This window comes from Elgaria multicarinata, chromosome 9, assembly GCF_023053635.1.
Source record: "Elgaria multicarinata webbii isolate HBS135686 ecotype San Diego chromosome 9, rElgMul1.1.pri, whole genome shotgun sequence".
Taxonomy (NCBI): domain Eukaryota; kingdom Metazoa; phylum Chordata; class Lepidosauria; order Squamata; family Anguidae; genus Elgaria; species Elgaria multicarinata.
Genome location: NC_086179.1, coordinates 5,592,890 through 5,608,865, shown reverse-complemented (window position 1 = coordinate 5,608,865; position 15,976 = coordinate 5,592,890). Strand labels below are relative to the sequence as shown.

Below are 15,976 nucleotides of genomic sequence, written 5' to 3'. Positions count from 1 at the left end.
GATTTTTTTTTTTTTTTACAGATTTCCATTACTAAAGTCAGGGATGGTTACCCCCTTATTTTATCCCAAGAATGAAGTGTCCAAGGCCTTTCGATCGTTTTCACCTATTGTGGCCAATAGACATAGATTGGCCAAAATCCTCCCACCCTTCTAGGGTGAGTTTGACCTCCACAAATCCTTCCCGCCCGTCCCAATTTGCCAGAGAGCACCTCTGAAACTCAAGATACCTCTGATACCTTTTGGCTTCGCCTTAGGATAGACCTATCTCCTCCTTCACCCTCCAACATCATCTGTGCCAGTGGCCATCACCACATCTTACAGAAGTGAATTGTTTGTGTAAAGTACTTCCTTTCGGCCCTCCTAAGCCTACTGCCAGGGCTCATCTACACCAAGCAGGATATTCCACTATGAAAGCGGTATATAAAAGGCAGGAGCCGCACTACTGCTTTATAGTGGTACTGAAGTGCATTGACAGCTGTTAGGGCCCATGACACATCTACACCAAGCAGGATATAGCACTATGAAAGCGGTATGAAAGAGGTATATGGTAGTGTCAACGGGCCTCAACAGTTGTCAGTGCACTTCAATACCGCTATAAAGCAGCTGTGTGGCTCCCGCCTTTTATATATTGCTTTCATGTCACTTTCATAGTGGAATATCCTGCTTGGTGTATAATAGGGTGACCATATGAAAAGGAGGGCTTTCTCCGCTGTGGCACCCCTGTTGTGGAATGAGCTCCCCAGAGAGGTCCGCCTGGCGCCTACACTGTACTCCTTTCGTCACCAGCTGAAGACATTTTTATTCTCTCAGTATTTTAACACTTAATTTTAACTCGAGTTTGAATTTTGCTGTTCTAACTCTGTATTTTAATCTTGTATCAATTTTGCTGCGTGGTTTTGTCCTGGTTGTGCTTTTTGTACTGTATTTTGTAATTGTGCTTTTAACATGTTGGTTGTTTTATTATGGTTTTAATTTTTGTGAACCACCCAGAGAGTTTCGGCTATTGGGTGGTATAAAAATGTAATAAATAAATAAATAAATAAAAAAGGAGGACAGGGCTCCTGTATCTTTAACAGTTGCATAGAAAAGGGAATTTCTGCAGGTGTCATTTGTATATATGGAGAACCTGGTGAAATGCCCTCTTCATCACCACAGTTAAAGCTGCAGGAGCTATACTAGAGTGACCAGATTTAAAAGAGGGCAGGGCACCTGCAGCTTTAACTGTTGTGATGAAGAGGAAATTTCCCCAGGTTCTCCATATATACAAATGACACCTGCAGAAATTCCCTTTTCAATGCAACTGTTAAAGATACAGGAGCCCGGTCCTCCTTTTCATAGGGTCACCCTCGTGTATAAACCTCTGCCTTACAAACTCCTTGTTTTTCTATGAACGAGGTATCTGGCAGGCTTACAGCCCAGATGTTCAATGGGAGCTCTCAATAACAAATTACTCAGCCCAAGTTAGGGATTGGTGAGAAATTTGTTCAGTTCACGTTTTAATGCAAACGTATCTAATTTTGCAATTTCAAACCACTGTGCAAACCAACACTCCATTTCCTTCAAAATGCGTACTTCTCTGAATTTTGCAATGGACTTCTCCCATCAAAAAATGCACACCCAAAAAGAATATATTAAAGGAAATAACGTTCAAAAATGCATTATATTAGAGAACTGTCTCTTAAGGAAAAGGGCGTACAAAAATGCATATATTAAAATGTGCACAATAATGCTAATGCATTTTCAGGCAAATTTTAAAACATCTCAAATTTCAGAATTAATCAAACTTAAGACAAGGGAAATTCTCAGAGTTCAAGTCGAATCAAATTTAAGATTGGAAAAATAAGATACTGACAAAACCTGACATTGACAGATTTGTCTATCTCTACACTGAGAGTGTGCAGGAGACCTTGCGGCTTTATCACAGGTGTTGGCAGTACAATTGACTCTTGCATCCCAGGAACAAAGGACCTTGGCTTCAACAACCTGCAGTCCATTCCTCTAACCATTATCCCTGGTTGTGCACAGGGTAGCAAGGAATTGGTGCACTACCCATAGGGCTCACATCCTGGTTCACGCCCTGGCCTCACCATGATCCTCCTTCAAGGATTCTATTGGAACAAGACATGTTTCTCAGACGTTGCCAACATTTTATTATGTGCCTTTCCTGCACCTCAGACACATACTAGAAGGTTTTGTCACATTCTCAACACTCACTCATTTTCACTTGCTAGCAAACGATGATCCATTAGTCGATGGAAATAATCTCAAAATTGCAACGGGCAATTTTGCCGGAGGTTTAAAAACCGACGGGTGGTGTAGACCCAGGTGGCTGAACCTGGGCTGGGCCTTGAGGCCAGACAGAAGGATACAAGCATTGCTCAAGCATTTTTCCTCCAGCACTGCCTTTCTTAGCAATGTTCACACCAAGGTTGAAATCCTGTCAATCTTTGTTAATATCACAAAATGGATGTCGTTGCTTCAAGCAATTTCACCCCACTGTTCCAACTGAAAAGGCACCCAGAGCAGCTTACGTACAGTCACTAGTAGAAGACCGTCGCTGCCCTCAAATTTACTGTCAAAATGACACAACACCAAAGAAAAATGGGGTGTGGAGGGAAGAGAGCAAAAAGCAAACTCAGACACCAACTTTTCAAGTTTAGTAGTAGTTCTTATAACTAGCTGTTCCCGGTGTAACATACGCCGTTGTAGCATATCTTAAAGTTTATTAATTAAATATCATCGCGGGGGCGCGGGCTGCAGCGCTGTCTGGCAGACTCGGGGGGGCAGGGAAGTTAGGGGGAGGGGGAACAGGTGTCCCCCTCTCCCTGGGGTTCCTATCAGCCTTGGGCCGCCTGCCCAGCTCGCATGAGATTAGGCCGGGGCCTAGGCTCGCAGCAGGTGTGCGGCCTTCCACCCGGCCACCAAGGGCCCCGGCCGTGTCTCGCTCATGCTCCGGACCGTGGCGCTGCCTCCTTCATGGGGGGGGGGGGAGCGAAGAGGCAGAAGGGGGGTAGGATTACCTTGGAAAGCCCAGAGGAGTCGGGCGAGGGGCTCAGCAACCTGTATCAGCTGACATTACACATTGTTGCTGTTGCTTAGCAACCTGTATCAGCTGAAGCCTGTACGGAAACACCTAAGCGTTTTATAGAGAGAGAGTTAACTGGCTGTTCAGGGAGAGGAAGGTCCAGCTGGTCTCTCTGCAGAGGTGATGAAGTGGTCCAACTTCCCATCTCTCCCTCTGCTGCAGCCTGATGGAATGGCTGTTGCCAGGTTACAGTTCCAGGAGGTCACTGAGGACTCCAAGAGAGAGGTGGGATGGCTAGCTGGGTCTGTTTATCGTGAAATCACCTTGGAATGAATAAAATGGAGGAGGCACCAGCAACTAAAAGTGTACTCTGTGCCAGAAACCATCCCAGTCTGCACCACCAACAAGCTTGCCTCCCTACCTGAATTCTGTGATCAGAACAAGTTTATTTATTTATTTATTACATTTATATACTGCCCCGTAGCCGAAGCTCTCTGGGCGGTTTACAAAGGTTAAAAACAGTGAACATTAAAAACAAGTATTTGTTGTTTATTCGTTCAGTCGCTTCCCACTCTTCGTGACTTCATGGACCAGCCCACGCCAGAGCTTTCTGTCGGCCGTCGCCACCCCTAGCTCCCCAAAGGTCAAGTCTGTCACGTCCAGAATATCATCCCTCCATCTTGCCCTTGGTCGGCCCCTCTTCCTTTTGCCTTCCACTTTCCCTAGCAACAACAAAAAACAACAAAAAACAAATATACGAAAAATTAAAACCATCTAAAGCATAAAAACAACAATATCCATTTAAAACAACTATTCTGAGGTCCGTTAAAAACTCAGCAGATGTTGTTAACTGCCTGGGAAAAGAGAAAAGTCTTGACCTGGCGCTGTAAAGATAACAATGTTGGCAGCAGGCGAGCCTCGTTGGGGGGGATCATTCCATAATTGGGGGGCCACCACTGAAAAGGCCCTCTCCCTTGTTGCCATCCTCCGAGTTTCCCTCGGAGTAGGCACTCGGAGGAGGACCTTAGATGTTGAGCGCAGTGTATGGGTAGGTTCATGTCGGGAGAGGCGTTCCGTCAGGTATTGTGGTCCCAAGCCGTGTAGGGCTTTATAGGTTAAAACCAGCACCTTGTTCTGCGGGTGCTGCCAATACTATGTGTAGTTGCTGTTTTTAATTGAGTAGCGATATTTGGGATTTTGCAGAATTTGGAGGAGTTTGGTAAGGAAAGAAGCGTTGCTTGGGAGGGGGCATTAGGAGCCGGAGAATGAGAACCAGGTTGCTGGGAAGCCCAACTCCTTGATTTCCTGGAGCATCGTTTGAAACCTGCTAAGGCTAAGCCTGTGGCTGGGTTCACACAGCCCAGTAACCCACCATGGGTTATTGTGTTGTCTAAATGCAGTGCATTTTCTGCAGGGCTGCTTGTTAACCATGCAGGGTGTTTTATTTTTCTCGAACAAGCCACCTTGAGAACCCATGGCTTGTTGTTGGGTTGCTCAGGGTGGTTAACAAGCCATATTGCGTGGTTAACGGGCAATTCTGCAGAAAAAGTGCAGCATTCAGACAACCCAATAACCCACCCTGCAGAAAATGTGCTGCGTTCAGGCAGCACGCGAACTCATGATTCAACAGCCACCCACACTTGGTGGGTTAGCATATTGTGTGAAGCCAGTCTGTGTCTTCTCTTTGTGTGTGAATTGAATGGCCAGGTGAGTTTAGAGTAGGGGTGTGCGCCGCTTCTCTTCGGTTCAGAGAAGCAGGAGCGAGGCGGCCTAATTCGCCTCCGGAAAAGGCGGAGGCGAAGAGAGTCAGGGGGGCTGCGGATGGAGGCGAAGAGGATCGCCTCAATCCGGAGCTTCGCCTGCAGGTAAGTGGGGGGGAGGGGGACTCATCTGGCGCCAGCGCCGCCGCCATCCATGCAGCGGTGGCGGTGGCGGCGGCGGCAGGTAAGGGAGGAGGGACGCTTACCTGGGCTTCAACCGGGGCCTCAATTGAAGCCTGTGATGGATGCAGGTAAGGGGGCGGGGGTGGTGGCTTATCTTGCACAGCCGCCGCTGCCACTGTCCATGTAGCGACGGTGGCGAAGCCGGATCTCGCTCCGCAGAACGGAGCAGGAGACGGGCGGAGCGGCGCGGAGAGGATCGGGCCTGATCCGGGTTCTCCGGATTGGGCCACGAAGCGGATCAGGGGGTCCATGCACACCCCTAGTTTAAAGTCTCTTGAATTCACCTTCTCTGCATCTTGCGACTGTAGAAGCAAACAAAAATCCCTCGCAATCCAAGAACTCCCTTTCTGCCTGGGGACTCTGGAAGCCCAACCTTGCAAAGCCTTCCTTGCTTCTGAAAGGTCTCACAGTTGGCATGTCCGATACAGAAGTCTGGCGATGATTGTAGAAAGGGATTTGAACAAGCAACATAGCAGAGCACTGGAAGCAGAATGATGGGGAATGAATCTCGGGGGTGGGGGTGGGGCGGGGGTGGGGCAGAATGAGGTTTGGATACAGGGCAGAGACCTGGGGAAGATGTGGACTGGTTGATTGGTGGGAGATCCAGGATAAATAAAAGGAAGGACTTCTTCACACAGCGCATAGTTAAATTATGGAACTCACTACCACAAGATGTAGTGATGGCCACCAATCTGGATGGCTTTAAAGGGGGGTTGGATCAATTCCTGGAGGCAAAGGCTATCCATGGCTACTAGCCCTGAGGGTTGTGTGCTATCTCCAGTATTCGAGGCAATAAGCCTGCGTGCCCCAGTTGCTGGGGAACATGGGTGGGAGGGTGCTGTTGCACCATGTCCTGCCTTGTGGGTCCCTGGCCGATGTGTGAACAAAGGGCTGGACTAGATGGACCCTTGGTCTGATCCAGCATCAGGGCACTTCTGATGTTCTTATGGACAGACTATTGCTGTCGTACGACACTGCTTTTTGCTGATTTGATGTAACTTCACATTCATATAGCGCTTTGAACAGTGGGGGCACTAAATCTGCTCCGGTTGTCCGTCAGAACCAGTTGGGACTCTAAAGGAGCTATTAGAGTTCTGACTGAAACCTGGAACGGAGCCACCAGCTTCTACTGCATCCAGTATCCTTCTTCCCACAGTGAGCTGTCAGATGCTTCTGGGTGTACACAAGCAGAGCATGAAGGCAGTGGCCTTTCCCTAGGGACATCCAGGGCCCCCCTTCGGCCCCTGGTATTCAGAGGGATGCTACCTCTAAAAGTGGCGCTTCTGTTTAGCAGTCGCCGTTAATTGGGGTTGATAGAGCTGTCCTCCACGTTAAGTGGCACAGTTTTTCAACCGCTGCCCTCGTTCCCAGGAGCCTTCACTCCCTTGAGCTGCCTCTCAATTTCTCTGCACTTCGCCCCGAAGCCAGAGGGAGAAGCTGGAACCCGGCCGATCGCAGAGCGGCTTGGTCAGCCCAATTGATTGCTGCGCCGTCCCCGCCGCCGATGACAGGTGACATGGCATGGAGTGGAACGAATCTGTGTGTATCGCACATTCCCACTGGGTCAGGCCAGGGTTCCCGCCTCTGACATGTTGATTTATATATTTTCAACTCCCTTCCCTAATGAGTAGGGCCTCATCGTGGGTCGCCGGAGCCCCCTGCTGTATGGACTCCACCGGCGCCACGGCGAGGGAGCGAGTCGTGTTTCCCAAAGCCTTATGCCATGCATTTAATGGTGCTTGAGCACCAGCAGGAGGGGAGCTGAGGAAAAGTAATTAAACCCGCAAGCAAACGAGGAGAACCGCCCCCATAAATGGTTCTGCAGAGAAATCCTATATATGCTGATTTCTGTGAAATGCACAGCTTTGATCTGCTTGGCTTTCAAAATCCACCACCCTGGTATGAGGTGCGATATCTGTGGGTCCGAACGTCTTTTAAACAGTCTGGCACAGCTTTGCTGTGGGATAGATGGTTTTAAAAGGGCTGCAAACCCAATTGAAAACCAAGATTTCCCTCCCGTCCGGGGACCAGCCAATCCCTTGTTTCCCTGTTCTCTGGCCAGACTTCCCAACTGGCCAACAGGAACTGTTCCAGCAGCATGAGGCAGAAGGAGCATTGCTGAGCCAAGGCGCCATGCGTCCATGTTGCTGCTCATGGAGTGTCACCTTGGTCGCCGTGTCAGCCAGGGCAAGTTTCTGTAGTATCACGACTCTCTGACATCTTTCTCTTCGCCTGGAGGGGGTTCAGAGGAGGGCAACGAGGTCTGGAAACGAAGCCCTATGAGGAGTGACTGAAATAACTGGGCGGGTTTAGCCTGGAGAAGAGAAGATGGAGGGGAGACATGAGAACACTCTTCAAATACTTAAAAGGTTGTCTCACAGAGGAGGGCCAGGATCTCTTTTCGATCATCCCAGAGTGCAGGACATGGACTAAGGCAGCCTTCCTCAACCTGGGGCGCTCCAGATGTGTTGGACTACAACTCCCAGAATGCCCCAGCCAGGCTGGGGCATTCTGGGAGATGCAGTCCAACACATCTGGAGCGCCCCAGGTTGAGGAAGGCTGGACTAAGGGCTCAGACAAAGGCTTGAAACACAAATATTAGCTTTGCCAAGGCAAAGAGAAACAAGGGAGATTTTCTCCTCAAGATCTGCTGCAAGGGGTAGGCCACTAATTTGCAGCAAGTGGTTAGTGAGAGTGTTTAAACCCTGATTATGTAGCCACCATGGTTGGGAATGGTTCACACGACATGCTGTCATGGTTCACAGGGCACGCTAAGCCATCACGTTTAGCTCAAAATGCTTAACCAATACCCCACGGCTTAGCGTGTCGTCTGAACAGGGTCATTGTGGGGTGAGGGTAAGTCACTCCCAGTGTAGTCTGTTAAACAAGGATAGTTACTATACACCAAGCTATCTTGCCCAGGTTCTTCAAGCTTCTACTTGATTCACGTTCCCCGGGCAAAACAGAAATAACTGGAGACAAGGTGCTAATAAAATACTTAAAAAGACAGCAAGGCTGAGCTTCTCGGTAGTAACCATTTTACAAAAGAGGCAAAATCTATTGTCAATAAGGCAGTGGGGTTCAATCCGTTATTTATTATTATTATTATTATTTATTTATATAGCACCATCAGTGTACATGGTGCTGTACAGAGTAAAACAGTAAATAGCAAGACCCTGCCGCATAGGCTTACAATCTAATAAAATCATAGTAAAACAATAAGGAGGGGAAGAGAATGCAAACAGGTATACGGTAGGGTAAGCAGGCACAGGGTAGGGTAAAACTAACAGTAGAAAGTAACAGTAGTAACATTTGATATTTCGCTTCCAAACTGTTGTTGGACAATCCAATTTCTAACCAAGAGCAGACAGAAGTTTATTGATTGATTAATTCACAAATAGAAGGCAAACCAATTAACCGAATATATTAACCAGTCGTCTAATATCAGCAAAGCTGGGAATTCCACACAATTAGCAAAACTGCACGATAGCCTTGAGTGACTGTTGGTTGTGGTCCACGGAGTTTATTTATTTATTTATTTATTTATTTATTACATTTTTATACCGGCCAATAGCCGAAGCTCTCTGGGCGGTTCACAAAAATTAAAACCGTAATAAAACAACCAACAGGTTTAAAAGCACAAATACAAAATACAGTATAAAAAACACAACACGCACAATAATGTGTGTGAATTTTCCTGCAAACTTTAAAATAATATAACTCTCAGTGTTCAGGATCAACAGTACTTAAGAATGGGGAAATTTGCAAATTTGGGACAAACCAAACCTAAGATTGGAAAACTGAAACGTGGAGAGGAGGCGAAATGGGCCAATTCTGCCAATGCTCTTGTGACCCACCACCATCCAAGGGTCACCTTGCCAGCTTCTGGTGATCTGGATTGTCCCATCCCTAGATGGGAGGCTCAAGTAGCCACCACGGCTCGGAGTGCCTTTTACCATCTTCGGTTGGTTCGCCACCTACGGCCTCTCCTGGACAGGGATAGCTGGGCCACGGTGGTACAGGCATTGGTAACCTCAAGATTGGATTACTGCAACGTGCTCTATGTGGGGCTGCCCTTGAAGCTGCTCCGGAAGCTGGAGCTAGTGCAGAATGCTGCAGCTCGGCTGTTGTTTGGAGCTTTATTTATTTATTTATTTATTTTATTTTTTATTTTATTTATTTATTACATTTCTATACCGCCCAATAGCCGGAGCTCTCTGGGCGGTTCACAAAAATAAAAAACATTCAAAGTATAAAACAACAGTATAAAACCATAATATAAAATACAATATAAAAGCCCCTTTCCAGCATGGAACTCCTCTGCTGAGGGAACTGCATTGGCTGCCTATTCGCTACCGGGCCAGGTTTAAGGTTCTTGTACTTGTGTACAAAGCCCTAAACAATTTGGGACCAGGATACCTGAGAGAGCGCCTTCTCTCTTACAAACCTGCCCGGTCATTGAGGTCATCCGAGGGCCTGCTCCTGATGGTTCCACCTAGATCCATCCTCCGATTGGAGTCCACCAGGGGAAGAGCCTTCAGCGTGGTGGCCCCCCTCCTGTGGAATTCCCTGCCTCTGGAGGTCAGGCAGGCGCCATCCTTGTACTCCTTTCGGCGCCTCCTGAAAACATCTTTATTCCAAGAAGCCTTTCCTTAATATGCAGCCTTGAATCTCTGTTTTTGCTTCTTTTAAATTGTGTTTTAACTGTTTTATTCTGTTTTTATTTTCATTTTATCTTGTACACCGCTCCGAAATTTTTCAATGGGGAGCGGTATATAGATGTTCTAAATAAATAAATAAATAAATAGATGGGCTAGGGTTACGGGAGATGGCCTTCAGCTCGGCGAGTCATCCGTCGTGCAGGCCCGGCTGTGGAATATCAATACCTGCGCGGAGCTGAAGTCCTTTTCACCGCCGTGGCTTCCCAGCCAAGGACACTCTCTGCAAAGTGCCTTTGACGACTGTCAGGCCTCCCTGGGAATAACGTGCCGCACATGCAAAGGGCCACGTTGCAGCACCGAGCGAGGGTGAGGCTTCCTGATTCTTTTTAGCAGGTGGGAGAGCAGAATCAATTCCTGTCACTCAACGGCAAATCTGCAGGAACAGGATTATGGATCTGGGTCCTTCTTGCAGCGCTTTAATCTTAAAATCGATGCGGGGAAGGAAGCCAGGCTTTGGGGGAGCGGGAGGGAGAGGCTCTAACTTTGACTCTGATGAGGTTTTGCAACTTCAGATGCAAAAGCATCCGAGGGTCTTGCCTTTGCGGTGACTACGGCAACGGGAGGGCGGGGGACAATTCCTCACCAGTCACAGTCGATGGAATCTACTGCATGGAGTACTTTTAATTCAATATGTAAACCCAAGCAAGCCGTGGAAGATGCTTCAGGCTCTTGCTTTTAAGTGCACCGCGCAGGAAATAATCTTGTGGAGCTAATGTTTCCTTGGGATTTTAGCTGCATCAGCGCAGGCTCACGTGAAGGAGAGCTGTGTGCATTTGCAGGTTGCATGAAAAATGCCGTAAAGCTAAAGCTGCTCCCCTCAGGATAGCTCACGCACCATTATTGGACAATTTTGGTGGCAGGATGCCGTGGGAGATTCAGCGTAGGCAGGTGTTGGCAGAGGAAAGGGGAGGAAACCCTGGAAGACAGAAACAAACTTCAAAGTGATCTTGATAGGCTGGAGCGCTGGGCTGAAAACAACAGGATGAAATTTAATAGGGATAAATGTGAAGTTCTACACCGAGGAAAAAGAAACCAAATGCACAGTGACAAGATGGGGGATACTAGGCTCAGCAATCCTATAAATGAGAGGGATCTTGGGATTGTTGTAGATCACAAGCTGAATATGAACCAACAGTGTGATGTGGCTGCAAAAAAAGTAAATGCTATTTTGGGCTGCATTAATAGAAGTATAGCTTCCAAATCGCGTGAGGTACTGGTTCCTCTCTGTTCGGCCCTGGTTAGGCCTCATCTTGAGTGTTGCATCCAGTTCTGGGCTCCACAATTCAAGAAGGATGCAGACAAGCTGGAGCGTGTTCAGAGGAGGGCAACCAGGATGATCAGGGGTCTGGAAATGAAGCCCTATGCAGAGAGACTGAAAGAACTGGGCATGTTTAGCCTGGAGAAGAGAAGGTTGAGGGGAGACATGAGAGCACTCTTCAAATACTTAAAAGGTTGTCACACAGAGGAGGGCCAGGATCTCTTCTCGATCCTCCCAGAGTGCAGGACACGGAATAACGGGCTCAAGTTAAAGGAAGCCAGATTCCAGCTGGACATCAGGAAAAATGTCCTGACTGTTAGAGCAGTACGACAATGGAACCAGTTCCCTAGGGAGGCTGTGGGCTCTCCCACCCTAGAGGCCTTCAAGAGGCAGCTGGACAAGCATCTGTCAGGGATGCTTTAGGGTGGATTCCTGCATTGAGCAGGAGGTTGGACTCCATGGCCTTATAGGCCCCTTCCAACTCTACTATTCTATGATTCTATGGAAGGATTACCGTACTAGTGTCTTCAAATCAAAAATGATATTGTAGCGCTTGAAAAGACGCAGGGGGGAAAGCAAACTGATCAGGGAGCTAGAGCAATCTGCAAAAAGCTTGGGCTTTTCTTCTTTCTTTTCTTTTTCTCTTTAGGGGAAAAATGACAAAGGAAGGGACATGACAGAGAACACGGTATGGATGAAGTGGACAGGACTTTCTCTGCTTTCCTTATAATAGCAGACTTTGGGGATCATTCATTGAAATAATGGGCAGTGGACTCAAGACAGTCAAAAGACAGGACTTTGCCACATGACACGTAATTAATTTTGGGAATTCGCTGCCCGAAGATGTGGCGACAGCCGCTAGCTTAGATGGCCTTAGAGGGGAATTTGACAAGCTGAGGCCTCTCAGCGGCCGTTTGCCCCAATATTCATTAACGCTCAGAGGCGGCATGGGCCACGCAGTAGAATTTGGTGGTGGGCGAACAGCAGAGGAGGGTGTTTCACTTGTGCCCTGTTTGTGAGGTTCCCAGTAGCATCTAGTCAACCTCTCTCAGGATGCCTGACCAGACCAGACCCCTGATCTCATCCAGTAATGCTCCTCATAAATTCTTATGAGTTCAGAAACATATAGAAGGCTGTAGCCGGGTGGAAGGTGGCTCTTCAGGTAGTGTTTCCTTTCGGTAGATGCAAATTGTGCTGCAACGAAATTCTGAGCGTCCTTCTGTCTCCATCCTTTTCTGCTGTGGTTGCGTTGCCGTGCTCCTTGCAGGGCAAGGGTAGGCAAGGTTGGACACATGAAGGACCACATCCCAACAGGAGCCCACTGACAAGAGCTGCTAGGAATTGCTCCTCCTCCTCACCGTGGCAACCTGCTTTCATAGAATCATAGAATAGCAGAGTTGGATGGGGCCTACAGGGCCATCGAGTCCAACCCCCTGCTCGGTGCAGGAATCCACCCTAAAGCATCCCTGACAGATGGTTGTCCAGCTGCCTCTTGAAGGCCTCTAGTGTGGGAGAGCCCACAACCTCCCTAGGTAACTGGTTCCATTGTCGTGCTGCTCTAACAGTCAGGAAGTTTTTCCTGATGTCCAGCTGGAATCTGGCTTCCTGTAACTTGAGCTCGTTATTCCATGGTCCTGCACTCTGGGAGGACCAAGAAGAGATCCTGGCCCTCCTCTGTGTGACAGCCTTTTAAGTATTTGAAGAGTGCTCTCATGTCTCCCCTCAATCTTCTCTTCTCCAGGCTAAACCTGCCCAGTTCTTTCAGTCTCTCCTCATAGGGATTCATTTCCAGACCCCTGATCATCCTGGTTGCCCTCCTTTGAACATGCTCCAGCTTGTCTGCGTCCTTCTTGAATTGTGGAGCCCAGAACTGGACGCTTTTCCTCGGTCTCTTGCTCTGGACCAGTCAATGGTGGTGGTGGTGGTATCATGTCTAGCCCTGCTACCCCTGGGTTGGAATAAGGTGTTTCAGGTGATCAATCAGAATCAGACCCTGAAGTAGAGGAGTTGGCACCAGAAACAGGCCAGCCTGTACCAGTGGGGGAGGCAGCTCTAACGCGCTCTTCACCAGCTTGGAGTGATCCTTCTCCAGAGCTTACCTCTTCAAGGGCAAATAATACACAGTCAGTGGGAAGCCAACATTCTTCCGAAGGGGAGAGCATGGAGAGGTTAGCTGATACTAGAGTACGCCACTGACTAAAACGGGCAGAGCTAAAAGAAGGTGAGAGAAAGTCAGCTCGGCTGGTATCTCGTCAGAAGCTGCATCGCAACCAGCCTCTCTGAAGTTAACGTGTTTTGGGAAAGGGCTTTCCATTCTTCTTGAAAGGGCCATTGTCTCGCTTAGTTTGCATAGTTTTGCCGAGGGGAAAGTTCCTAGAGATTAGACTCTCTTTGGGTGGGAAGAGAGGTTTCTTGCTTGAATAAAGCTTTGTGGATTACTTAGCAGGCCTCATCATTGTCTCCCAAGAAGGCGGGAGGTTTTGAAAACACAAGAGGTGGTGAGGACCAGCAGCAGATGCCTCCACCTACTTGCTCATTTGCCCTCTGCTTGTCAAGCAAGTGAGTGGAAGGAATGATGGGAAGGAGGATGAGGTCCAAGAGCAGCTGGGGACAATGGCGGTGAGACGGTAGACTCACTGGAGCCGGTACTGCTTGGGAGTTCAGCCTTCCCCACCTCTTTCTCCCAACATGGCAGCTTTTTACCATGGCTCCTGCCTGGCTGCTTCTATGAGTTCCAGCCAGAATCCAGCCCTTCCTTCTTCTCCTTCAGGGCCCATCCGGTGGGGAGGAAAGTCCTCTTCATCTTTGTGGTGAGTTAGAGGCATGGTGACTATTTGGGGACCTTCCATATATAACTCCCTACTTTCCCCATCCCAGCACGAGAGATGCTGTCCATTGTGACATCACAACGGAGTAGGGGGTGGACAGATTATTATTATTATTATTATTATTATTATTTATTTATATAGCACCATCAATGTACATGGTGCTGTACAGAGTAAAACCTTTAAATGAGTTTTATCTTAACAATATGCCTTTCTAAATGAGTTTTTGAGAGCCAGTGTGGTGTAGTGGCTAAGGTGTTGGACTGGGAGTCGGGAGATCCGGGTTCTAGTCCCCACTCGGTCATGGAAACCCACTGGGTGGCTTTGGGCCAGTCACAGACTCCCAGCCCAGCCTATCTCACAGGGCTGTTGTTGTGAGGATAGCATGGAGAAGAGAATTATGTACGCCGCCTTGGGTTCCTTGGAAGGAAAAAGGTGGGGTATAAATGCAGTAAATGAAATAAATCAATGAAAAGAAAGTAGGATGTGCTGGTCTATAAGAAATAAATCCAAAACTTGTGGGTCAGTCAGTGCTTTTACAGAGATGTAGACACTCCAGACTGTGGGCCTAATCCAGCCCGCAGAGGTTCTATATCTGGTCTACAGAGCCGCCTTGGGTTTCTTCCGGGGGTGGGTCTTGGCCTCCAAGCCCCGCCCCTGGAAGAACCGCTGCTGTTATCTCTGATCTCAGGTTGGAGATAACAGCATGGACGCGGCAGCGACGGTTTCTGACAGTGCTGGGAGGAGCAGCTGTCATCTCCAAGCACCATCCAAGTTCCGTTCTCTGTATTGAGAGAGGCACGTGCTGAAAGAGGTGTTTTTTAAGAAATAATAGCAAAGCTGGAGATTAATTTTGCATGGGTGCACTAGGTTTAAAAAAGTCAGTAGAAGCCAAACTAGGTGACGTTAGCTAATAGTTGAAGGGAAGGAAACCCTCAGAATATAGTCCGATTTTCAGTAGTACATGCTTGTTTCCTTGGAGGAAAAAAGGCAGGTTAATAATAATAATAATAATAATAATAATAATAATAACAACAACAACAACAACAACAATAATAATTTTCTCTTGAAATATGTGCGTTTCGATATATTGTTTGAGCCAGGAATTGCATCAGAACATTTGGGAAGTTCAAAAGCCGATGGTTAAGTTCTGATCTGCACATGATTCTGGGAGGTGATGATTATTAGATTGGTTTTGTGCTGGAATTCGTTAAGATCAAATTCTTCAAGGTTTCCTACTGCGGGGTGGGTGGGCATTTTCTCTGCTGTTCCTTGGCAAGGGAGGGGGCCTTCTTTATCAGCCAGTTCAGTAGAGGAGTGGTCTGTCTTATGGTATTGAACTCAACTGCTGCCTGTACATAAAATTAACAATTGCATTCTTTTGTTACTTTTACCTACTTGGGGAAGCTTGGGGAAAAAATACTTTCCTTGACTGAGGCTCACTGTATTCCTTTTTCTTCTTTGGTCAGAGCACGGTAATTGTGGAAAAAACAGTCCAGGACCTCATGAACCTGATGCATGACCTAAGTGCGTACTCTGACCAGTTCCTCAACATGGTATGCGTCAAACTCCAGGAGTACAAGGACACCTGCACTGTGGCCTACAGGTAAGGCTTGACTGAGGGTGGAGCGCAGAGAGGCATCTTTCAGGTATGGATGTGTTGTCCTCTATGAAAAATGGATGAGGGTTAGAGAAAAGACAACTAAGGTGAGACGTGATAAAAGTCTCTCGGATTTGAGTGAGTATGACAGCAGCCATGAGCTCCATGAACCAGACCACATTGCATCACTAAAATAAAGAGCAGGAACAAACAAGGTAATACTATGCAAAGAGACCATGCAGAAGGGAGATCCCTGTGCCGCAGAAAGCTATTCCTCTATTGTCTTTGACCTCGCTCACCATCCATCCGTCCCTGCTACCCCTCCCAGGGGATGGCACCTGCTGCGTTGCAATTAGGACAGCTCTGATTCTGATGACCGAGCTCTGATTACAGCAGGAGGAAATAAAAGTACAGAGAGAACGACCTATTTGATGGGCTAACGGATGCTAGATACAAATCGAAATCATTATACCGTTACGTGATTCAGAAGAGCGTGATGGAAGGGAATAAGAGTGTGTGTTTGCAAGTGTGTGTGTATGTGAGTGGGGCGGGGGAGAGAGAATAGGGGAGAATTAATATATGAAGCTGCTTTAGACTGAGCCAC

At 47.7% G+C, this 15,976-nt stretch overlaps 1 protein-coding gene across 2 annotated transcripts in view; it reads left to right on the top strand.

Annotated features, from left to right (window-relative positions):
• Nucleotides 1-15,976, top strand: part of EXOC4 (exocyst complex component 4) — a 525,908-nt gene that overhangs the window by 426,436 nt on the left and 83,496 nt on the right. For both annotated transcript variants that reach the window (XM_063134612.1, XM_063134611.1), the window contains exon 12: nt 15,242-15,378. In XM_063134612.1, the coding sequence (XP_062990682.1) occupies nt 15,242-15,378 (137 nt within the window). The remainder of the gene's footprint in view (nt 1-15,241; nt 15,379-15,976) is intronic.